Here is a 25,972-nt window from a genome sequence, read left to right as displayed (position 1 = left end):
CTCAATTTTACCGAATGGAGTGAGAGAGCAAGAGATAGAGGACGTTATCAGTGTCACTCAACAACGCAAGGTTGTGACTTGCATCTCTTCAGCGTGCTTATTACAATAAAATGACTTCCCTCCACTTCTGTTCCTGGCGTCCTGATTGCAGCACGACTTTAAATAGAACCCTCCATGCGTGTCGCATACTGACCTGAAGCAGGGGCGTGTGCACGTGGGAGACGATGTGTGGCAGCCTCCGCCACTCGCGGATGGCCAGGCTGGAGGCCATCTCCACCAGCCGCTCGATGAAGTTGAGCTGCTGCTCCTCCGGGTGGCAAATGGCCAGGTAGCCACGGTGCATGTTGACCTTCCAGGCCATCTCCTTGGGGCAGCTTAACTCCACCTGGAAAATTCACACAGAGAGTTCCAAATCTAAATTTAAGTTTATCGTAGCAGTGCAGACTAGAGCCACAAACCTGAGTGTTCAATGATTTTTAAAAACTGACATTGTAAAACAGAATGAATGATTGCTTTTGAAGGATAATAGCGAGTAACATATTCAGGTGCCCCCTGTTGTGTGCAGCTCTGCTTTATATCAAGATAATTCACAAGAACACCGCTGCTTTTTGAAATACCTTTTCTCCTCGTCCTTGAGAACAGCATAAATTCACCACCCCCATACCTGTCTTTTTTATATTCAACTTGTAATTATGACTTTTGTGTGATTGCAGTGGTTAAACAGCTTCAACTTTCCCGTTCATGTTGCCAAGCAATCCACAAGTGTTTCTGTTAAATTCCTACAGGTAGCACCACGGGATAAGAGGCAGTGCTGAGGAGGCTGCAAATCTCCTCCTAGAATGTAACAATCCATTCATTTTAATCATTTCTATTTTCTCTACAGTTTCCTTGTTGACATAACAGAGTAACACATTGCAGAATGTCAGACTGTGTCACGGCACATTGAGCAGTAGACTGGAATGTGTGTAAATCTGAGAACAGTAGATTGATTTAAGCCGTTTTCAGACATGACCTGCGGGTGGAATCTGGAGAATTGGCTACGGAGTTTACCCGCAGTTTGCCTTTCACGCATGCACAACACAGCAGGAGGTTCTCTGCACAGACAAGTTTACACCAGCAACAAATCCTCTGCATTATTAAGCTGGAGAGGTGGAGCAGCCGGGTGCGGCAGGCAGAGACAGGAAGTGATGTATTAACTCCACTGTGGAGATCACGTGACTTTCTTGACTTGGTTTTCTTGACAACACACGCGTCAGCTTTTATCAACTCAAACTATCATGACATCTTTGTCTGTGTCTTCTAAATGCGTGTCACCCGACACATGCACCTCCTCTGGGGAATATACAGAGTATCTGTGGGGTTCAGTGCATGTCTGGAAGCAGCTTTAATGACAGACAGTAGCTGCAGCCATAATAAGAAAACTTCCCTCCATTTAAAATGTGTGACATATCCTCTAGAGGAATTCCACAGATGGTGTATTTGGCAGTTCTTTGTGTGTGTCTCTATTATATCAAGCAGATTAGTAAACACATCACAGTCTTAGAAGAGTGGATCTTCCCTTGCATAATTTAGGATTTGCAAGGTTTCCCTTATTTTACAAAATACAGGCACAGTGCCTAAGCATTTTGGCACACTACCTAAACCCAATGAAATAAAAAATTATGCTTAGAAATCTTGTACCACATTAGACGTATCGTTTTTCTAAAACGAAATGGAAGTTGTGTAATCTTAGGTATGCACGGCGCCTAAGCCCTGCAGAAACCCGGGGCCACCCCTGATTTGGACAAATGCAACACAATGCTGTTTCCAATTTATTCTCTGAATGGCTTCAGCAGGACTTTAGCGCTAATGAATAATCAACCTGACAAGTCTGACACGGTGGAGGCGGATGAGAGGAAAAGGCCCTGCTATTGATTAAAAGGCTGAGTGCATTAACAGTAAAACAACAGCCCTGGGAAGTCTGCTACGCCAAACCTGTGGTTCACCTGTTTTTGTGTTTGCAAGGGATTAAGAGAAAGAAAGAATAAGAGTCCAGGAAGAGGATGAGTGAAAAGAAGAAGAGGGTGAGAAAGCGTATTTGTGAAAGCTCCGATCGCTGGAGAAAATTACAGTGATCAGTCAAAGCGCACTTATCGGGGGTGACGCTTGATGAATATCCTGGAGACAGAGCTGCCCTTATCAAGAGCCAGCTTTAATTGAAAGCAGGGACATTTGGACTTTGTCTCTGAGCTGGCGTGCTTTGGGCAGGCAGGTAACTGAAAGCCCAGCTTCTCTCCTACGCCATAAAACAAATCACCCTGCAGCAGATGCCAGGGTAATTATTCACACACGCAGCTGTCGTAAATATTAGCTGCTAGAGCCAGAGCTGTGGAGCGAGGGATGAAGAGATGGAGGAGGAAGAAGAGAGGCTGGTAATAACAAAAAGATGAGCAAGGATAGAAAAGATGGTGGTGAAAGTAAGAGACAAATGGAAAGAGAAATGGATACACAAAGGAAGGAAGGAATGAAACGAGGAGGAGGGGATAAAGCAGAGCTCGTTCTGCCATCCAGACAATTTAATTAGGTGTCACCTCAGGACAGAGCAGTTCAATTGGTTCCAAGTCTCCTTGAAAGAGCAAAGAAGGAGTATTTGTTAAATGTCCGGGACTATCATGCACTCGCCACCCATCTACACTTTGTTCTAGAAAACACAAGGCCAATAAATTAGGGGACCAAACAGCTGAACTGCATTTCCACGGCCTTACGGCCGACTCTCTCATTCCCCCTAGGGCTGAGGGGTTTAGGACCTTGTCAATATTGAGTTAGTATACTTCACGCTAACATAAGGCCTGGGCTTAATATACAAAACTGTACTGAAAAACCAGGAATAAAATAAAAGCGGAATGAAGTCTCTGGTTGACTGGGTTCAAGCCGACAGGCTCCAGTGCATCTGAGATTGTTTAAGTGAGAATTTGAGGTCATGGTTTTTCCTTTTTAACTGTTAGCGGTTGTTGCACCTTTAACTATAATGTGAGAGCAACCATGTGTGGGTATGTTTAAGTGTGAAGAAACCCTTACATGAAGAAATTGTTACACGGTTAATGTGCACTCCTTACCTGTACCAGAGCCTCCTTCATCGCGGCCCAGTTGGACACCCTCCAGGCGCACTCAAGAACAAGATAAGGGTTTGAGTGGCCTTTAGATTGGCCGTACTCTGTCAGCGGTTCCCACTGGTTCAACTCCTTGGAACATCTGGACACACAGACGAGGGAGATGAAAAGTTTAAGAAACTTCAATTTACACTTTCAAACGTGCTACAGTGCTAAACTTTATATTACTATAGTCCATTATGCGCCATCATTGAAATCTTAGGGTTTATCAGGTTCTTTTTTGTTTTTTAACGATGCCTTCAGGATTATTCACCTTTGCATCAGCTCAATAGGGTTTTCTAAGTCTCACCCATAAGGATTTTTTTTTTATCATGCAAGCTGTTAGTGACTTTCATGATCAATTCAATCAAATAGAATGGAGACCAAATGCAGTAAAATAACAGCACTGCTTTTTGAAAGAGGCCGACATACAGCTGGGGAGAGTCAATCATGTGGACTTGATGCAGATTTTCCTGCTGACAGACATATTTTCCAGGTAACAGAATCTATGACACATCTTTATACGGACAAATAATATTACCTGTCTGCAAAAAGGAAGGTGGCGCAGACAGCTTTATATAAAAATAAATTAACTTATCATATAGAAATTCAGTTTGTTCATTACATTCTTCAAATTTTGCGATTTCTGGATGCTCTGCTGTATAATTCACAAGGTGATGAATGGAATAAATATCTTGGTCCTGGTTTTTGCAATCAATAGTGCACAGTGTGTATATATATGAAAGTATTAAAGTTTTTAAGCTGGCTCTGACTTGATGATGTGTAAAGAAAGGCGGCCCCCTGGGATCACGGTATCTTTTGGGTTCCAGAAGTCTTACCGTATCCAGTGGTCCTCCCACAGCTGGTACTCGGGGAAGATGGCCGGGGAGACGTTGCTCCTCTCGTGCTCTTTTCTGGCCTTCTCCATCGCTTTTTCATAGCTTTCCTGGGCCTGAACAGACACGTTATTAAAGGTTTAATACTTTCTTTAGACAAATAAAATACGAATAAGTGCAACATGATCAATTTGATGCTACTTGATGTAACCTTCAGTCGACGCCCCCGACAGAAATGCAGAGAGCAAGATATTAGAAACAGAAATTTGTATCGTACTTAACAGTTTAATAGCACCACACAAGAAATAATCCTCATAAATAAAGACTATAAAGGTTTAAACAAATCAGCTTCATTTAAGTATTTATTTGCAAGAAAGGGAGATTATATTAAATTTTATAGTGGTCCATGGTTTTCCAGCAAACGTTCTCTAACCTGTTCGAAGAAGCCGTGCTGCTCGTAGGCAATGGCAGTGGCCGTCTCGGGGAACTTGCACCTCTTCTGCCACAGACCTGCCCACATGTCCTCCTCTTGGAGCAGAGAGTAAAGCTCCGCCAGGGAGTCCAGGATCTCCTGCAGAGAAGCAGAACAAAATGTGGATGGCAGCAGGACAAATTGGAAAATTTGCAGCGATCAAACTGCAAATTGAATGAGAGCAGCTTCTGCTAATGAGTCTAGTTCAAAGAGGATAAGAGGCGGATTTATCAGCTTTAAAACATGAGGCTGTTTCAGGCACAGGTAAAAATGTTCAGGCCACAGTGAAAGAGAATGAGAAATAAATAGACACATTAACACATACAGGGCTAATAATACAATAAACTATATTAATCATAATGTAAGCCACCAACTAGCAATTGCTGAACAAAGAGATATGCTGGGACTTCATAAAAATAGTTGATATCAAACTAGATTAAACTACATAGAGAAAGTCAATTTATTCCACTGTCTTTGGACCAAGGGAATGCCAAATTCTCATGATCACTTTCACGTCTATTTCAGGATGTCAATGGTCCAGTTAGACTGAATGTTTTCCACTGTTGTCTGCTTTAAGGAGCTAATAAAACACGATACAGGTATCTGATGTCAGTTTTTTAGGCTACATTTAAGGTAATTGTAAGAAAATTATCAGCTCTTATGATAACAAATAATATTTAAAAAAGATCCTCAACAAAAAGGAGGTATCCATGTCTATGAAAGGGTATCAATCTTTAGTAAAAGAAAACTGCTAGTGTTTCGAAGCAATATACACTACCTGCTGAGGTGGTGTGATGCTCTCCTGCTCGTAAAACTCCGTGCTCGGCTTGGGTTTGCTGTGCAGGCTGAGGCCCTTTTCGAAGGCCTGCTGCTCCAGCATGAGGGTGGAGCGCAGCCAGAGGTTGTGCGTCTTGCCCAGGTACTTCAGCACACAGGGGCGGATGGGAATGGGAGGCACACACTGGGACATGGCCTCCACAAAGCAGTTCAGGGCACTGGGCTGACAGTCCCGCTGGGCCTGGTGGCTGCCACTGCACAGGAAAGGACTCATTTCTCCCGATAAAGCCTGGAGACGGGAAAGAGTGGGTTAGGGTCAGCACTGGATTCCCCTTTTACCCTTTTATTTTCAACGAATGAAACCTATTTAGCACTTTTCCTTTAACTAAGCCAGAGAAAATAATGTGAAAAACAATTTATCTTGTATGAATTGCAGCACGATGCAATCAAAGCCACTCTTAATGCCCACAAATGGACAGAATAGACTTTGAGCGAGACCACGTGGGTTAGTTCTCCAATAATCATGACTGGCACCCACTCTGAAATAAATGATGTATTGGTAATGAATATAATTTCACTGCCTGTTGACGGCATGGAATACTTAATGGTTTGATGGTCACTTTAATTGGGTTGGTGGTGGAGAAGGCCGAAATGCCATTAAATTTCTTCCTGTGAAAAATAAGCTTCTCTATCATCCCCATGAAAAAAAGAAAATCAGTCCGGGGATATAAAGCCTGACGAGTAATCATTCTAATTCCACGATAAATTGATGTGGTGTAATGGCAGCATTAATGCAGAGCTGAGGCAGGCGTCAGAATAAACACATATGACAGATTTGTCACTTCATGCCTGTCTCAAGAAGAAAATGCGATGTTGAAGCCATCTTTCCATCGATGGCATATTTCAGATGTTTAAGGGCTCAATCAGGTCAAATCGGGGCCTTTCCACGACTCTCCAAAAACTCTATATGCATCTGCTTCGTTAAATTCATTACAGCTTTTCCTCCCTCAGCTTTTTCCATTTCCATATTTAGCATGAATGAGTATGTCCTCATTAAGTGGAAGTGCACGTTTTGAGACAGAAATGAGATGGCCAAGGTCAGAGTGAGTGTCTGCTTGTTAACATCATTTGTAAGATATGGAAAAAGGATACACACTGCATAGATGAGGCAATAAGGGATTGTTTTCAAATAAGAAATAAGCGCATGTCTGTAATTATGATTTATTATGTGAAAAATCCGAGTCATGCCGATTTAACAGAACATATAATAGATTGGTCATGCATGTAATTTCAAACACAACATACACAGCAGACCTGTAACTATAGAAGAGGCTGGTAAGTTTTTACTCACATGCTGCTGCCGATCAGAAAGTATCTTCCAGAGGCGAGGGAAGAGCTGAACCCAGGTCCTCTCAGCCAGAGGTGTGGCGATGTGACAAAGCTGGACCAGAGCGTTCAGAAGGGCCCCCGTCTGAAACCACAGAGGAAAAAAATTACAGCTGCTGACTTAGCAATCTAAGCTGTCCCCCAGAGGCACGAGTAGGGCTTATTTACCATTCTACTAGGTGGTTAAATTCTATTTGACCGATGTGCCAGGTCTGAGTCGGTTGCTGATTTTATAGCTTGAATAAAAAAAAAATCAGCAGTGAAAAACTTCTACACAGTAGAGTTGAGGGAAAATGTTTTCAAAATTTGATGAAGTTCAATATTTCAAACGCTGCGTTCTCCTGTAAGTTACCACTGAAAAATGGGGGTGTCTAAAAAATTCATTGACACAAGTATACATAATTTCAACAGCCCCTGTCAAAAACCTGTCCGGTTCCGTCAAACCTTCAGGACACTGTGAACCTGAAAGGCCGGGCGCAAGCTGGTTCTAACCTTACCTTGACTTCCCTGAGTGAATCAAGGAACTTGTCGTGGCGGTTGGTGAGCATGTGCAGCTGGTTGCCGGCGTCTCGCTCGGCTTGCTCCTTGGTCTTGGGGATGGCGGTCTGGTCGCCTGGGGCCAACTCTATGTCTATTTCCACATCCTGCCAGGGACAACGAGGGAGGAGAGGAAAACATTGACTCTCCACTCTGGACTTTGCCACGAAGGAATTGAATAACATTGACCATCGCACTTATTTTACAGACAAAGCTAGGCCTCCATACTTCCTGGATCACAGTATGCAACACACCCCGAATAGGATAATGTCCTACTTGGGAGAGGCGGTGGACTAGTGGCAGAAACTTGGACTATGGGCAGAAAAGGTCTCTGGTTCGACTCCACGGAGAAACAACAAAAAGAGGAACCTGGATTGATCTGTCCAAAAATCCAAGGGGATTCTCCCTACCCTGTCTAGTGCCCCTGAGCAAGGGGCATCTGCTCCCTGGGCGCCGTACATGGCTGCCCACTGCTCTGTGTGTCCTGCACCAGATGGGTTAAAAGCAGAGGACAAATTTCCCACAATTGCATGAGTGTGACTGTGCATGTGTTTGGGATAAATAAATGTATCTTAATCTTACTTTGCTGATGAGCGTGCATGCTGATGTATTGTGATATGTGCGTTTGTCCTACCTCCTCCTTCGTCTCGCTGTTCTCCCTCTCACGCGGCTCCTGCTTGACGTGTGTTGCCATGGCGAAGGCGGCGCGGTCATGGCTGTCGGCCAGGTTGATGACGTTAGTGATAGACGGCAGCATGGATCCCTGGCAGCTGGTACCGATTATGGTGTTCCGCTCACACACTGCCAGCAGAAGCTACCAAGCACAAACACGCACAAGTGTAACACTTAGTAACAGTAAAGGACAAGTGATGGAATAATGAGGTTGCCAAAATAAAAAATAAAACAGGGAGAGAAAGACTTATTCTATGATTGGACAACACATTCTGGATAAAAGGCTCAATGGGACAGATGAAGGATCAGAAAGCAGAGCTCCGCTTACCTCGCCACACTGTTTGATCCAGAAGTGGCTGCCCATGGCCTCCCAGTTCTGAGAGCAGCATATGTAGAGCAGCCTCTCATAGACACGCCGCTTCATGGAGGAGTCAAACACCTCAAAGAACTTGGCTCTGATCAGTGGCTGAGTGCAGCGAAGCCCCGAGAGGAAGGCCGGCTCGAGCTTGGACGTGATATCACTTCCCGAAAGGCTCTCATCCCTGAATAATGTGAAGGACGAAACATGTACTTGAGCCGGTTCTTACCCAGTTTACTTCCATGATTCAAGAGAGCGGAATACAGAAATCAAGTTGATGATTAAACGTTAATGCACTTGGATCATCTAATGTAATAGTTAAGAGTCGACACTGATGCAAGAGCCAGATTTTACAGAAAGGAAACTGTGAGAAACAAGTCATATATATATAATATCAAACAAATCTACAAAACACAAACTGAGGAGACAGAAAATGAGAGCACAAAAACTCAAATTTTTTTAAGCTAATAATGTTTTAGTGAGAGTTTATCACAGATGTGTTGATTATTTTCTATGTCCAGTTGTAAACTGTGCTGCTGGTGAATTGTATTAAAGTTGTTCAATATTTGAAGGAATAACTTTTGATACAATCTAAAAAATTTGAAAGTAATCAACATTCACAGCTTAATTTGTCTGGTATTTCTGTGTCACTGTAGACATAATCACACATATCACCAATAAACAAAACTATTTTGACATACAGGTGGGATTTCCAAACATATGAGCACAAACCTCATATCAACATTCAAATGCAAGGTGCCAGGGTGTTTTAACAGCCTTGTCATGCCATGCTGAGGAGCAGTGAAGTGTGAGTACGAGGCAGTTAACTTCAAATACTGATTGGAATTAAATATCGTTGATGTGGTGACTGCAGTGATAGTAAGGCACTAACGGCCACAAAAGAAACACTTGAATAACAAATGTAATAATTTCTGCGTCGTCCTGCTGCAGTGAATGCATCTGATTAATATGATTCACATAAACAGAAGGAGGGAGGGAGGGTGGAATAAAAGCATGGACCAAGATGAGGCCACCACAGCTGCACATTGTCCCGATTTGGGCTACACTCCTGATCGCATATTGTTGTGGAACATCTGCTTTATCATTCCATTATCATTACTTGCTGTCCATCATGGCTTCACTGTTAGTTTTACACCTTTTGACGTGAAGAGCAGATGGTGTCGAGGATTACAGGGTACATTTGGCTGATTAAATGTGTATGTGTGCAAGACAGGAAGACAATGAGGGCTGTAGTTTGATGAATAGCAGGCAGTGGGACTCTCTCTCCCCTCTGGCCCCTACCTGCTGGGTGTCCTGTCACGAGTCCTGACACTACTGTAGCCCTGTGAACGACCCAGACACAATATCTATCTCGATCACTACCTGCCGTCTTTCCCACCCCCTCTTCTCCTCCTTTTCTTTTATCTACATTGGCAATTTCCATTAATTTATTTTCTGTGCTTCCATGTACCCCCTACTGCTTCTAAACATTTCTGTCTATCGTCATGATCTATCTCTCTCTATCCTAGTTTCTATCATTTAAAAAAAAAAAAGAAAAAAAAGAATGGTACACCGCTCATGCTTTTAACTCTTCCCCTCATCTGCATTTTGCCATCACTTCCATGTCTCTCCCTGTCTCAACCTCCCGACCTTCAGCCCTCCTTTTAAGATGGATGCAAGGGCGGCGTGGCACCAGTGGCACGGCCATTTGGCCATGTGATAAATGGCAGTAATTACCTGTAGACGTAATTAACGAGGTCCAGAAACTGGGCGTTTAACTCAAGTTCATCTGGGAAACGTTTTTCTATGTAGGTCATCATCTTAACCAGCAGGATGGACTTCTCACGCACGTTCGGCATCTGAAAGGAAGAATTATGGTGATAAGAAAAGAGAGACATTGGGAGAGCATATCAAAATAAAAGAAGACAGGAAGAGGACGGAGAAAAAACAGATGATGTATTCAGTTATTTTCTTATATATGAATCTCTGTGTCCACCTCAGCCTTACACTGCTTGTTCTCCATCTGCAGCTTAAAAGAAAATAAAGAACAAAAGACCCCTCTGTGGGTTTTATGCTAATGTTAACCTGACTGGGTTTTAAAAATGTGCTTTGCTTGTTGTTTGTCCAAAGGATTCACACCTTTTTAAAATGTACATTGCTGAATCAGCTCTTGGATTCAGTCCCGCTATTATCAGAGAAAGAATGCAATCGTCTACTGCATTAACATGAAGTTATAGAAGAATGACAAATGTACGGCATGTAAACTTCTGAACTCTCTCACTCAGAAAAGCCTCCTTCTTACCTGGTTGGCAGCCATGGGCGAATTGTTTTTCACCCACTCCTCCACGATCTTGACGACAGCACGGAGGATTTTGGGGTCAGCTGACTTCTCGATCAGCGAGGTGAGAATGACCTGGATGAAGTTTTTCCTCATTTCCATGCTCATGACAGACAGGCGAGTCTTGACCAGGTCAAGGCTCAGCATCACCAGCTCGCTGGTCACTATGAAAACAGAGAAGGTAAACAGTCAGAAATCAAAAGGATAGATTAAAAACAGATTAAATGCAGCTTTTGTTTTAATTCTGTTGGAAGTGTTTGCTGACATTAAGAGATAATTGATCCATTAAATTAAGTTTATGTTTCTATGATCTCAGGTGAGCATGTCTTCAAAGTAAGACAAATAACATGCGGGTGATGTCTTTTGTTCTTTATTTATTTTATTGCTATTCCAAAATGCAAGCACTGTAATAGCATATATTTTCTGGCCTTGCACATTTATGCACGCATCACCGATTTAACATATGCGATGTTAATCTTTTCTTTAAAGGTGAAAGCAGGCAAAATAAATCTGAACAGTTTTTAAATAATCAGTTCCTTTGTTAAGATTATTAGTTTTGTGGGACATGAAAAGACTTTCAAGACAAAAGGCCTCGCTGGTGAGATAGCCTTTGGTCTTAGTGACTACAACGGTTCCTAGTGGAGAGTTAATGTCTGTGTTTCCCGATATAGTCATTAGGGGCCCATTTAAAGCACTGATAACATCTAACAACCATTACCTCCCGTCTGAAGTAGCACCAGGAAATATATATACGGCCTATTTCTACCAACCTGGTGAAGTCAAGCTCAGAGAAGAAGGGGAACAGGAAACCCTAGTGAAATTTGTTTAAGTCATGACAAAGCTTTTAAAAAAGTCTTTAAGGACTTAAGTAACAAGGTTTAAACTTTTGAAACTCTTTACCCTTGCTGACAGAGTTACAAAGCAAGATCCGTTGCCAAAGCTTTCTTTCAGACTGCAGTCCGGAAATTTTCCTGATATTTTCCGGAGGGAATGATGGTGCGAACGCAAATGTCAATTGCTCCAGACATTTTCTGGAACCTGCCCTTTTGTTTGATTTATCCATAGAGTGGCTATCGGATGAAACATGCAGGGAACCAGAACTGAGGAGCATTCCCTATGAAATGTGGATGTCCCCCTGACCAACAAAACAATTACATTACTGAGACACAGAGGATATCTGAGCTCTAACCAAGTCTGAGGAACATAAACGTGGAAATGTGGGTTAGTGTTTGGTACAACCGACCTCACATACAGGATGTGAAGCGGCGTTCAACAAATAAGAACAAAAATGTGCTTCAGAAACAACTTAGCAACCTTGCTTTAAATTGCTGCTATCGTTGTATAGTCATACTGTGAACCAGTCAAGAACAGCCTCTCTTGAAACAATTTGTTGTAATTCACTTAAATCAAAAGCAATGCATTTCAGTAGTTCGTATTAGTGACTCTTGAAATAAGTGCAACCCTTCCTTGAATTGTAAAAAAGCATGTTTTTATGTGCTCATTCTGCATGTTGCTGTGTGAAGTCTATGGTTTATGTGTTCGCATGTGAATCTTTCCACAGCCTTCCTGTCCGTGCATGTACCTGTGTTGGTCTCCGTCACCCCTGGATTAGCCGTCTGTGGGCTCAGGTGTTCCCGCACCATCTTCTGAAGTGAACGCATGAACACAGAGATGAGGCGGTCGATGTAGCTGGCGTTGTAGCTGCAGGCTGACTTCAGTATCATCAGTGTTCCTGGAAGACAAATGAACGGAGGAAAATAAAAATGGGAAATACAATTATCTTGACGAGAACCTCGACCTCTGAGGGGCTAGGTAACGGACACCTACACCTGCTGTCAGCTTGTGTTCATTTGCAGACAATTTTTTAAATCTAACAAAAGTTCCAGTGTGTCAAAGAGGCACGGGCAGAGATAGCTATGAGTAATGTCCCTCAGTGGTGCTGCTCCCTCGATGGAGGGGCAAATGTTCAAATGTCACCCCCTCTTGCCAGAAGGATGCATAACATCACTGCATTCTCCCCGACAGGATACCAAAAGCTTTCTACTGACCACATCTGCCATTTTGGGAAAGCATATCAAATTGTGTTATCTTAAGACCGTACTCCAGAAGCCATTCGGTCACCTTGAGGGCCCCTTTATTTCAATAGTTAACGTACAGTTTTAAGATTGTCGGGGAAGAAAATCAAAAGGCGTCCCTTAAGAATAAGCTTTAATGTATTTCTTCCCCATAAGTACTCCTCTACAGCTGGGCGGATAAGAGCAATGTTTGTTCAGGGAGTGTGGTCGAAGGCAGCAATCCTTCCCAAGGCAACCTTTCCCAAACCCCTGGACTGTGGCCTCACTTTAAACAGACCAGATGTTCCACGGTGCAGCAGGGCCCATCCGCTTGCATTTTAATGACCCATTCACGGGCGTAATTGCTAAAACTGATTGAGAGGTAGCTAGGTTTTGTAGAGAAAAAAAAAAAGAGTGGAAGTGTAAAAAGTAAAAAAAGATAACAGGGTTTATGAGCAACAAAGTGAGCGCAGCAGAGGGTGAAAGGGATGAACGAGAGGAAAAGGGAGAGGGAGAAACTGAGAGCTGTAGGTCTTACCGAAGAGCTGTGTGGGGTTAGTGTTACTTGTCGCTTTTTCATAGTTGGTGAGTCCCTCATAGATGACTTTGCCCACAGCAGCATACAGACACTCCAATTCCTCATACTTAGATGCCACAGTGGATGTGCCTGGAGAAAGGAAGAAAGAAACGTTAGCTTGAATGGCTGGCTTTTAACACAGGGCAAAATCAGCTGAGGCATTTAACCATCGACTATTCTAACAGAACAGCACAGTTGTCCAAATATTTTGTCACTCTTTAATGAAAGCAACAGGGAGCTGATGATTTCTCAGACATGCAGCGCTTTCCCGAGTTCTGAGTCCCACCCACTCCCTGTGAGAATTTAGGTGTCGAGTACCGCAAACTTACTGGGCTCAGTGGGGAAGATGCTCATGAGGCGGGAGAGGAGGGAGTGGACAGCCCGCAGGACTTTGGTATTGCCGCAGGTCATGCATGCAGCGATGCCCCGCTGCAGGGGCTTGAAGTGGGCCAGGATGGCAGGGGACTGCAGCACAGTCAGCAGGAAGCAGAGAATCTCCAGCCCAGTGCAGATGTTGGAGATGTTAGCCGCCGCCGGTTGCTCCTGAAGGGACATGGAGGAGAGAAGTGAAACAAGGTCAGCTGAGTAAAAGTACTGCGGGCATGAATAGAGCTCAGCAGCGTTGTTACAGAGGTATAAGTCCCATTTATTTTATGAATAGAGATTTTGATTGGCAGCCATAATATTATAAGCCTCCGATGTAGACTTGCCAGAAGCAAAACGTTTTTTGAAAAACAATGTTATATGCTCCTGTAGAAGCCACAAGTCTGTGTGATATCAACTGCAACTCATGTTTTATTTCTTAACGTCAAGGAGATTACAACACTACCCACAATCCTCAGGTGTGATAGTGATGTCTCTGAGTGGTGGAGCTCGCTGTTACCATGCAAATGTTTAATTGGAAGTTTACTCTTAGAACTAGAGACGTTCTAAAAGTGGGCGGTCAGTGTTACGGCCTATGACAGATTTTTATAATTTGTGTTTTCTGTTTTTAGCCCTCTGTTTTAGGTGTATCTAGATCCAGTGGAAATTCGTCAGTAGATAAATGAATTATTCAGGTCTTATAGCATACAGTCTCCATACAAGAAAAACACCCAATTTCCAACATACAGGTATTTCTCACACAGAAGAACTGAGGCGGCTAAACCAAAGATCAATGTGCAACATCAAGTACTAATTTTGTCTAAATTACAAACAAGGTTTACAACTATGGCAGGGCCAAGAGTATAATCTAGTACAGATCCATAGCACTAATCTTGGCTAATGAACAAGGTGACTCTCGTGATAAGAGCGCTGCTAGATATTAGGGTAGTATTGATTTGGCACTGTATTAACAGAATGGAACCTTGTCTCTGGAGCCATGTAGATAAGGCGCATGCACTTATGTGCTTGAGTGTATATGATTGTGCGCATGTTTTGTGTGCATGTCCTCTGCTCCCCCTCATTTGCCCTCGCACAACACTCCTCCTGACTCTTAATCACTGTCAAGGCAGTACAATGCAATGATAAAAGGTAATCCGATTTAAAGCATTGTTCATTATGCTCAGTAAGACCGCTGGGCAGGTAGAGCATGTTCTCAGGGGGGGGAAGGGTCCTTGTATGGCGCACTGCACAAGGCCGCCATAAGCCTTGTTCGTCAGACCGTCCCTGTGGGATCTGCAGGGGCTGATTGGGTTAGTCTGAGTGCAGGCATAGAGACAAGGTGCGGCCCATACAGGGGTCCCCAACAGACAACAGGGGAAGTACGTGACAATTGCGGGAACAAGGCGATAACCTCGTCGGAACACTGGTGCCAAATCAGCTCAGAGATACGAGTGGGGAGGAGGGGAGCAACAGATAAAGAGAGGGAGAGAAGAGAGGCTCTGATAAGAAGCTGAAAATAAAAGAGGAAGAGATGAGAGGAGGAAGTGGTGGCAAAGGGACAGAGGGAGAGGCGAGTGGAGACGCAGGGAGGCACGGCAGAGCGATACAGAAGCAAGGCATGAGAGGTTTAGGAGGAAGGGGAGTGTGTGTGTGGGGGGGGTGAACGAGATGGCACAGGCCAACCCGGATAGACTCCTCTTATCTCACCACTGTCATTATTTTGTCATTATGGTGGTTTGCGCCTCACTTCATGTATTACTGATAACAGACAAAGGACTTGGAGGCATTAGAGCAAACACTAAGACAGAGCTTAAGGAGGGAGAGGGAAACTTCTGCGGTCTGTGGGTGGGCGAACGGCAGTTAGTTATCCTTTAGTGTCTACTTCTTATTGCTTTGAGACGCAACAACAACAAGCCTGCCTATTTTGAATTTTATTAAGCGTGTTTGCCTCAACACTGTTGATGACATACACATCCACTAGCAACTTCAAATAATCGGGGCACACTCACGTAAACAACCGCTTCTTTAGGGCTAGAATAACAACAAGCGCCCCTGTCACCAAAAAGTAAAGATAAGTCACTTTCAAGTAAATATTCGTCAATGGGAAATCCAAAGAAAAGTCAGGACAGGTCTGGAGACGGTGGCGGACATGTGATCTCGGGCAAAAGCTGTAGAGAAACAGCTGTGATGACATAGGCATGAAGGTCAAACATGAACTGGTCAAGAAAGCCAGTAACACCCAGTAATATCTGGCTTTTGAGGTAATGGGAATGAAAACAATAGGAGTCACTGGAGTTTACCCAGCAATTTTGGTGCAAAATAGGAATATGACACATAAAAACATCAGCCTGATAAGCTAAATAATAATAAGTCTTACCACTGTCATTAGCAGCTTGTCAAACCACTGTAGCTTGAGCTCAGCGCGTGGCCACATGTCGGGTCTCAGGGCGGTCTTCATCAGGATGACACAGCGGCGGGACAGGAGCTCCCCTGGAGACCCGGCCACGTTGGTGCTGTCGTTCACCTATAGACACGAGAGAGGGAAGCAGTTTGGTATCATTGTCTTTATCAATGGCATCACAACGATGCCCTGATAAGGTCAGAAATCACTGTATGTATTGAATTAATGCAGGTATAGGTCATCAGCGGCATAACCAGGAATGGGAAATGTCCTTCAGTCACAAAGACTGGTTCAAGCCCTCACCGCCACCAGCATCCACCCTGCATCAAAAACCCTGAGGCGAGACAGTGAGCTCTAGGTGTGGTTTTCTTTGGTTGATAGTAAACCGTGGTGCCTACAGGGATCAATTTGGTATCACAATACACTGTTATCAAGTGGAATACAATGAAAGGATTATGTTTCCATGGACTGTTCTGTGAGCAGTGACTGATCCTCGCCAGTTATTCAGAGGCAGAGATGCTTGGATGAACAGTGAGAATGAAATTTGTCCCAAAAAATAAAGTAGGGAAAAGTCAAGGTGAGTGAAATCTCAACAGTTTATTTTGGGCTTGAAACCAAGGTCATCACATGCCACTAGACCAAGGGACAGCAGTGTGAGGAGACACACTGAAGTATGTGCGCGTGTGTGTGCATATGTGCGTGTGGGGAGATGCGTTTATGGCAGCCACCAGGTGTGTCCTACCTTCACCACTGAGGGGTTAGAGGAGTTGTGTCCTACCTGGCAGGCTGTTTGGATGGAAGAATTGTACCTGCATTTGTGTGTGTGTGTGTGTGTGTGTGTGTGTGTGTGTGTGTGTTTTGTGTGTGTGTGTGTGTGTGTGTGTGTGTGTGTGTGTGTGTGTGTGTGTGTGTGTGTGTGTGTGTGTGTGTGTGTGTGTGTGTGTTTGTGTGCGAGAAAGTTAGATGAAGTGCTGTGTGTGTATAGTGGTGACAGTGGGGGTGTTACCTGGCATGCAATCCTGATAAGGAAATTGACCACGGTGTCCGTATGTTGTTTCTCTACAGGCTTGGTCAGCATGGTCTCTGTACCTGGCATGGACTGGCTACGGCCAAACACCTGAAAGAAACATATAAGCAGAATTAGTAATGTGTCATGGTTTTTCTGTTGATTGATTACTAAAAAGGTGAGAGAAAACTTAAAATGTAATTGGCTAGGAAAATAGAGTCCACAATTTGGAAGCAATATCCAAAAACCCTGCATAAAGTTTTTTGTTTTGCGAAACTTACAGTATAAATAGGCTGGAGTTATGACAATGATAATTATCCTGGTAACTTTCTGGGCAAATTCCATGTAGATCCAGCAAAAACAACAAATGCTGTTTTTTTCTATTTTTCTCCAGCCAACAGATAAAAGAAGCTTGAAATTAGACCATCATTAGGAATGCAGCTACACAGACTTGTTTACTGAAAGTAACAGAGTATTTGTTTTGTGTTGCAATCCACCTTAATAAGCAGATTCTGTGATTTGCAATGCTATATGGGATAGTTTATGAATACACCAAAAGCCCAAATGACAGCATGTTGATTATGCTGCTTGAATAAGAATACAAATGTATCAGTGTTGGAAGAGGAGATCATATAATAACAGCACTCTCAATGATAACATTCCCAAATTTGTATTTTTTCTTACCAATACCAATGTTAATCGAGAGAAAGACTATTGTATAATAGCTGAGGACAATATATAAACTTCATTCATGGGCATTAGGGTGTCAAGAAAATCCTGGAGGGCGATGATAGAAGCTAGCAGACAATTCCAGAAAAAGTTTGTGTTCTTAATATAATTAAACCTAAGAAAGGTAATTGTCTTGTGTATCAGAATTTAATAAAGTGACATAAACCACAGACCAGAGAGGGATTCAAGGAGCAACTGCAATAACTGTCTGATCAAAGTCTTTTTAAATGTTTTTAAAAGGACACTGGGAGCAGAGATTATGAAGGGAACGATGCACGTAGAACAAGATGTAATAGTAAAGTACTGTATTGCCAGGTCTATGCTATAGTGACCTGTCGAGCTAATGCCACATTTGACTGGCCTCTGAGATGTTGTTGGTTGAGCTCACCGCGGACGAGGTGGCAGCTCCAGCCGCTGTACGGAACCTCTTGACGTCCTGTCCGGCGGCAGCACCTTCCAGAGACAGTCCTCTTTTCACAGTTCCCCCACTGGTTCCTTCACCAACAGTGGCTGCTTCAGCCTCAGACTCCGGCTACCACACCAACGAGAGGGAGGGTTAAGTTTAAGGACAGTTTGATTTAATAAAAAAAAAATATCTATACATACAGTGCCTTGCATAAGTATTCACCCCCCTTGGACTTTTTCCCATTATGTACTGTTACTAACTGGAATTCAAATAGACTTAAATAAACTTTTTCCCGTTTGATCAACAAAACATGCATAGTACTTTGGAGGTGCAAAATAAATTTTATTGTGACACAAACAATAATGAGAACAAAAAAGTTGACATCTGTTGGGTGCATAAGTATTCACCCCCCTGTGTCAATACTTGGTAGAACCCCCTTTCGCTGCAATTACAGCTGCAAGTCTTTTGGGGTATGTCTCTACCAGCTTTGCACATCTAGAGATGGAAAGGTTTGTCCATTCTTCTTGGCAAAAAAGATGAAGCTCAGTCAGATTGGATGGAGACCGTCTGTGAACAGCAATCTTCAAGTCTTGCCATAGATTCTCTATTGGATTGAGGTCTGGGCTTTGACTGGGCCATTTTAAGACATTAACATTCTTTAATCCAAACCATTCCTTTGTAGCTCTGGCTGTATGTTTAGGATCATTGTCCTGCTGGAAGATGAACCTCCGCCCCAGTCTCAAGTCTTTTGCAGACTGCATCAGATTTTCTTCAAGGATTTCCCTGTATTTGGCTCCATCCATCTTTCCCTCTATTCTGACCAGTTTCCCTGTATCTGCTGAAGAGAAGCATCCCCACAGCATGACGCTACCACCACCATGTTTCACTGTTGGGATGGTGTGCTCAGGGTGATGGTCAGTGTTGGGTTTTCGCCACACATAGCGTTTTGCATTGAGGCCAAAAAGTTCAATTTTGGTCTCATCTGACCAGAGCACCTTCTTCCACATGTTTGCTGTGTCTCCCACATGGCTTCTGGCTAACTCCAAACGGGATTTTTTATGGATCCCTTTCAACAATGGCTTTCTTCTTGCCACTCTTCAATAAAGGCCAGATTTGTGGAGTAGACGACTAATAGTTGTCCTGTGGACAGATTCTCCCACCTCAGCTGTGGATCTCTGCAACTCCTCCAGAGTAACCATGGGCCTCCTGGTTGCTTCTCTGATTAATTTTCTCCTTGTCCGACTCTTCAGTTTGGGTGGACGGCCTCCTCTTGGTAGGTTTGCGGTTGTGCCATATTCTTTCCATTTTCTTATGATGGATTTTATGGTGCTCAGAGAGATGTTCAAAGCTCTGGATATTTTTTTATAACCTAACCCTGCTTCATATTTCTCCACAACTTTATCCCTGACCTGTTTGGTGAGCTCCTTGGTCTTCATGATGCTGTTTGTTCAGTAATGATCTCCAACAAACTCTGAGTCCGTCACAGAACAGGTGTATTTATACTGAGATTAAATTGCAGACAGGTGGACCCTATTTACTAATTATGTGACTTGCAAATGTGACTTGTGAATGCAATTGGTCGCACCAGATCTTTGTTAGGGGTTTCACAGTAAAGGGGGTGAATACATATGCACTCAACACTTTTCAGATTTTTATTTGTAAATAATTGTGAAATCCATGTAATATTTCCCCCCACTTCCAAATGATGCACTATTTTGTGTTGGTCCATTACATAAACTCACGATGAAATAAATTTTAACCTGTGGTTATACCATGACAAAATGTAGAAATGTCCAAAGGGGGTGAATACTTATGCAAGGCACTGTATCTGTATGTCATGTCAAGCTTTCTGACCAGCTCCTACAAGATTATGAATCACGGGTATTTATAGAATATGGAAGATGTGTTAATCTCTACAATTGAATGGCTTTATCTTGTAAAATCATCAGTTCTGGGACTATAATAAATAAGCTAGGCAATTCTATTATATAATCAACTGCTCATAGTGATGAATTTGACCCGGGACAAACGGGATCGCTAGAGAATATCGCACATGTTGATATCATGATAGACAGTGTGTAGTTCCGGCAGCTTCTCTGTCCAGGTTGAGGTGTGACTGTGTGTGTATTTACGTAATCCATGAACCCACCTGTTGGTCTTTGATTCTCTGTAATTCCCACTTAATGACCACCTCGGCCAGATCAACAGCCAGTTTCCTTTGCTCGATGGTCACACTGGGGGTGAAGCCCAGACGCTGCATTGCACTGATCATGTGCTGCACCAGGTGGTGGCGCACGGGATAGTACACCTGGAAGGAGAAAATTGAAGTAAGCGTGTGAAGAATTTATAAAATACACGATTAAGCAGCGAGTTTAAAGATATTGAATATCTTGTTATCCTATACTCGTCTACAAAACAACAGACTGATGCTTTAGGAAAAGAAAATACAATGTCAGACGCTCACTGATGCCAATACAGTGAGCAGTGATAGTCAACCATGCTGAGCAGATGGAAGAAGGGTACATACAAAACTCAATCTTGAATATAAAACGACCCTGTAGCTTCAGGCCTGGGTATTTTTTTTAAGGGAAACTGATGCAGAAAGTATGGACAAGTGGAAAATGATCTTTTAAGATGATAAGATAGCAAACAACCCTGTTTTGCAAGAACCCCCCGTGTCTTTGTGAGACCACCAAAGACATTTCTCACCCTTAACTACTCTTATTACCCAACTGGCGCCGACATGGTTTCAAGAATTGGAACAAAACCAATGACCCATGGCACCCAGCTTCCTTTATTTAAGTCTAAATTTGGTTTGCGTAACGTCTGAGAGCATCCTCAAAAGATGAGGAGGAGAACCTCACCTCAGAAGAGTGTTTTGCCTCAATGCCACTTTTAAACTGTTTATCATGGTGTTAAATTGACAGCTTTGCCATAATAAGCACATTTAAATGAGACTCCTTCCTGTTGCCTTAGCATCCAGACACAACAATCCCGACCGCAGGACCTGTTGCTGGTCTTTTTATCGGAAAAGCTGTTGTATCCATGTCATTTAGCTTCTCTCACCATAGAACAACATTTGATGTTTCCCACGACCCTGTTTGTTTTTTTCTAGTCAACTGAGAGTCCCATGAACTGAGCACAGCCACTGCCTCATGTCTAGTAATAGCCAACTGCCTTCATCTACAGGAAAGTGGAACTTCTTCTGAGTTGACTATACTTTGCATGAGTTATCGTCCCCAAAATCTAGAGCAGAGTTGAAACGGGTCCCAAGTCTTTCTGAGACACACGTCAGAAGAGGCAAACTTTAAAGTCGTATTCCCACTTAGTCTCAAGGACATGATGACACACACTTAGCCCCGAGCATTCAAACTCAAGAGTCACTTAGCCTCATCACAAACTGAACTGGGACTCTGAAACACAGACACAGAGCCAGACAAAAGAGCAAGAGATGAGATGTCTATCTGAGGGCTGTTGCCAGTGTCAAAGAATATTAAAGCTTCACACTTTGAGGGTAATTATAGTCAATAGAGCAGGACTTCACAGCCCCTTAATGACGGAGCGGCTAAGCCCTGTCCATCATGTGTGCGCACGGAAAAAAAAACATGCACGCCATCTCTCTATTTCTTGATATATCACACACACACACTCATCTGTCTGTCATTATCTCCTCCCCAGTGTAATTATGCTGATGTGATTACATTAGATTAGTCATCTGGCCCAGGGAGAGCAGCCTGTCAGCGAGATAGAGAGGGGAGCTGAGGAAAACGTCAGTCTTCTGCTAAGAGACTGTTGCGGTCTCTGACTGGCGAGGCGAGTGAGCGAGTGTCAGATGGAGGAGCGAGAGGGCAGAAAGGGTTTCTGAAAAATATAAGGAAGATGGCGAACATAAAGGCCAATGATCCTCAGCTGGTGCTCGCACACAGGCGAGTCGGCCCTTTGACTGCGCTGATTATTATTACGGAGGGTGTGTCTGAGGATGTATCTGTATTAAGGGGATTACAGGCAACAGGCGGCTACCATCAACTGCCCTGCCCAGAGTTAATGATCCAGCTGTTGACAAGAAATCAACAGAGCACAGCACCATTGTTATGGTTACTGCCAATAAACTCAAGTTTAGAGAACTAATATCGTAAAAACTAGAAACTGTGCCATAAATTATGATACAGATTCTTATTGTCTTGTTTGAGGAGTTGCCTTACGATTTAGTTTAAGTCAAAATTGGATGTTTCAATCTTTACCCCAGTGCGGTTTCCGACAGTTGCTGAAACCACAATAAGCAGCGAGCTGACAGTAGCAAGAAATGACTGCGGATGTACACAAGAGTTTCCCTCACTCCTTGTGGCACCACCCAGATGAATATCAATACGCTAGGAATCAATATTTTCAATTGTGATGGATTTGAAGGAGGAAGTTCACTATTGACCAGTGCACTACTGTTAATGTTCTTACCCTGAAGTGCTGCACGATGAGATGTAGTATGTGAACGAGCTGCGGTACTGTGTGTCCCTCCTCGACAATTATTTTTCGGGTCCAGTGGGTCAACATCTGGTGGCCGTCCTCCATGCGGGCGGGCACAGCCGGGGTGAGGATGGCCATGGCCTGCCGCACTATGGCCCGCGCCTCCATGGTGTGGGCCTTCAGCAGGCTGTGAAAGACCTAGACCAAGGAAACAAACCATACTTAAAAGGAAGTGTCTTCTCCTTTTTTAGTTTTTTTTTTACCCTTTAAATACTGTTTCTCTTTCTACATTTCATTCATATACATACATTCATATTTCATTGGATTTGGATTTCAGGCAGTGCAGATAAGCTAAACACTTATTTTCTTGCTCTCTTGCAAATATATACACACATACCACAATTTTCAATTCTACTATAGTAACATCAATATCTCCATAAGCACAATTCACACAGTAATCATCCTGGTGTCATGTTTTCAGCTGTTTAATTTAGTTGAGTCTTTGTCATCTGGAGGATTTTCTTGTTTCATGTAAGGTTTTGAGTCAAGTCAAACCCATGCTCCAGAGTTTCCCTTTCTCTCTTTGAAATCCTCCTCACCTGCAGGACAATCTTCTTGTGGATGGCAAACTTGGCGATGATGTGGGCCAGAAGCAAGTGTCCACTGTATTTACAGGCAGGATCCACGCAGGCTTTGGGCAACAGGCACGGCCAAGCAAAGGTCATGAGGCGCCGCAGCTTGCTATTGCGTGATTTGTTGTTGTCGTGAATGTGGTGGGGAGCGTGCTCCACCAGCAGGGTGGAGAACTGCAGCAGGCAGATCCGCAGTGAGTCCAGAAGGTCGGCCTGCTTCTCTGGGTCCAAAACCTGGAAGCGAAGGAGCGGGAGGTGGGGTTAAAGATTGTTGGTTATGATGTTTGGTGGATAAAGAAATCACTTCATCTTGAATACTCCGAAACAGCAGTTGCACTGTACTGTACCCAACTACATACATATACATTTTAATACATTATTTTTATGAATAACACAATTATACCAGCCTGGAGACCAATAGGGAGAATTTGATAAGATGACTGACAGGAGCATGTAACTAAAGTTCCACTGACACGTTTTCTGAAACAACCAAGATGGCTGCTGCTGTTGTGGAGAGGTCTGTTGAATATGCCAACGATGCTGTATTACAACTCTATGGTATATTTTCTCCAAAAGAAGAACAAGCAACACCTGAATGCTGTAGTTTATTTACAATTTTCACTCTCGGCTAAGTCACGCATTTTGCTCATTGCAATGTCTGGCTGTAGGTTTGATAATGTCCCTTGGAAACCTGAAATGACCCGAGAGGTTCTAGACCCATTCACAGATGCAAATTGGTTTGGCGATGACAGCCTACAAGTATACTGCAGTTCTGAGTAATGTTTACTTCCCAAAATTACATTTGAATGACACTGCAGCACAGCAGCAATCTACCTTTTCACATATTGAGAACCTTTTTTTTTTTTTTTTTTTTTTTTTTAAACAGCCCCCCCGCCCCATTAAAGTGCACACATCACCATCTGAATTCCCTAGAGAGGAGATAGAGCAGCCAGAGAGAGGGAGGTAAGTGAGGAAATGAGTTTTAACCAGACCATAGAGGAGCCATTAGCAGCCATTAGGACCGGTGTTAGTCAGTGATGAGATCTGCCACAGCACAAACAAACATGCTGACCTTTAGCATGGTCACACCATGACATTTACAAGAGGAATTATAGCCTGGCCTGATGAATGAAACATGATGGAAAAGAGGAGGCGGTGGGATGGTTGGACGGGGAGAGGGAAATCAAGATGGATGAAGAGACAAAAAGGAAGAAGAGAAAGATAGGATGTCAGCAATTAAGAAGAGGAGAAGAATCAGACCAAGTGGGACGCAGTTGATGATGACTGAGTACGGAGATGCTTTGTACTGATCAGAGATTATGAGAGGAAATGCAGCAGGTAATGAAATCAGAGACTGATGGAGAGACAAAGTCGGCGTTTCTGCTATGTTCAAATCATTGCTTCTGCTTTCTCATTGCTTTCTCCTCGTTTAATAGGGGAGGCAACGGTCGTTAAATGTATGTGAACCTTTTGCGGTAAAACCTCAAAGAAAAGGTGTGTTAAGCTGATTTCACACGACACAGCAGCACATTATCACAGCGGTATGGACCTAACGCTGTTTACGATCCTCCAGTAAACCGAGAGAAGAGGAGGACGAAGAAGAAGAAGCAGAGTTCCTTCATGGTTTCTCTCTTAAGGTTCATCACACCGTGTGCGTCGTGCATTATAACAGACCCGACTAATCGATTACTAAATTAGAAGCGAAATATTTATATGATTGATAATAATGAAGAAAGATATTGAGAAGAGGATAGACAATGCCTGCAAGTGTTCATGATTACCTTGGTGATGAAGACACTAGTGATGCTTTCAGGATTGTCTCCTTCAGGGTTTGGCGGCCCAAGCAGCTGTTCACCTTCCCCCTTCTCAAAGCTGCACAGGAAGGCTGGATTCAAGATGTGTTGCAGCACCTGGGAAAAGCGAAAAGCACATTGGGTTGATTATAATGATAAGGAAACCCTAAAAACATTTTCGAGTTAATTAAAAGGGAAAATGTAACTTTCACAGCTTTGAGTTTCAAAAGGCTAAAATGGATGATTTCTGTGAAAGGACTCCTTCAAGGAAGGTGAAGCTAATCAGTGAGATCTCCCGGTGTGGTCCTTCCAAAGATACATTTAAAAAATCTGCACAAGTCTCAACAGCACATTATCAAGTGATTAAAGTTAGAGTGATGCTGGCAGATTAATAACAGCAGGGAAAAAAATGTTTTCAACAACAAGGGAAAAATGTACTCAGAAACATTGAAGACAGAGTTCAAGTAAGGAAACATCAAATGCGAACAAAATTGAAGGTTATAAAATGTGTGACTGTTAAAAATCATACAAATTACAACTCTTGGGAATACTAAAGAAGAGATCAGGATTATATTTTCCTTATTAATACATAAGCATTGAAAGAAAGAAATCTAAACTACTGCCGAAGGAAGGCTTAAAATACAATTTAGTAACCTTCAGGATAGTTGCCATGTATTTGGCGGTAAAAACAAAAAGCCAGATTAGCCAGTAAAATGCAGAATAACCCCACCACGCTACAACTAACGACTGCATTTATTAAGGAAGCTGCTATCTGTTAATGAACCCCCCTTTTCAATCCATCATTGGGGAGGACAGGGCATTGCTCAGTGCAGAACGAGCTGTGGCAGCGTATGTTCCAGCTCCTTCATTAACGTATTACTCACACACGTTCTGCACAATGCATGCGTTGATAAGACTTGTGCGCATGCAGAGGCACATGCACGCCCCTAAACGAAGACACAATGCGTGGGGCACAAGTGTGTTCCTGAGAAGTTATCTGCTATCAATCACTGTAGGATCACAGACATGTTTCTGTAATGCCATCC

At 43.2% G+C, this 25,972-nt stretch overlaps 1 protein-coding gene across 2 annotated transcripts in view; it reads right to left on the bottom strand.

Moving 5' to 3' along the window:
* The window catches only part of trrap (transformation/transcription domain-associated protein), a 79,262-nt gene that overhangs the window by 26,014 nt on the left and 27,276 nt on the right, over window positions 1-25,972 (bottom strand). For both annotated transcript variants that reach the window (XM_053413986.1, XM_053413987.1), the window contains 21 exons: window positions 24,915-25,043; window positions 23,101-23,367; window positions 22,493-22,699; window positions 20,190-20,348; window positions 18,023-18,166; window positions 16,906-17,016; window positions 15,876-16,022; window positions 13,465-13,678; window positions 13,097-13,225; window positions 12,087-12,236; window positions 10,469-10,668; window positions 9,904-10,025; window positions 8,137-8,350; window positions 7,771-7,950; window positions 7,097-7,243; window positions 6,565-6,684; window positions 5,215-5,502; window positions 4,398-4,535; window positions 3,968-4,080; window positions 3,096-3,231; window positions 194-385 (listed from right to left, as the gene is read on the bottom strand). In XM_053413986.1, the coding sequence (XP_053269961.1) occupies window positions 194-385; window positions 3,096-3,231; window positions 3,968-4,080; window positions 4,398-4,535; window positions 5,215-5,502; window positions 6,565-6,684; window positions 7,097-7,243; window positions 7,771-7,950; window positions 8,137-8,350; window positions 9,904-10,025; window positions 10,469-10,668; window positions 12,087-12,236; window positions 13,097-13,225; window positions 13,465-13,678; window positions 15,876-16,022; window positions 16,906-17,016; window positions 18,023-18,166; window positions 20,190-20,348; window positions 22,493-22,699; window positions 23,101-23,367; window positions 24,915-25,043 (3,507 nt within the window). The remainder of the gene's footprint in view (window positions 1-193; window positions 386-3,095; window positions 3,232-3,967; window positions 4,081-4,397; window positions 4,536-5,214; window positions 5,503-6,564; window positions 6,685-7,096; window positions 7,244-7,770; window positions 7,951-8,136; window positions 8,351-9,903; window positions 10,026-10,468; window positions 10,669-12,086; window positions 12,237-13,096; window positions 13,226-13,464; window positions 13,679-15,875; window positions 16,023-16,905; window positions 17,017-18,022; window positions 18,167-20,189; window positions 20,349-22,492; window positions 22,700-23,100; window positions 23,368-24,914; window positions 25,044-25,972) is intronic.

The sequence above is a fragment of the Pleuronectes platessa genome, chromosome 21, assembly GCF_947347685.1.
Source record: "Pleuronectes platessa chromosome 21, fPlePla1.1, whole genome shotgun sequence".
NCBI lineage: Eukaryota > Metazoa > Chordata > Actinopteri > Pleuronectiformes > Pleuronectidae > Pleuronectes > Pleuronectes platessa.
The sequence above is the reverse complement of the archived record's forward strand: the minus strand, read 5'-3'. Positions and strand labels throughout refer to the sequence as shown.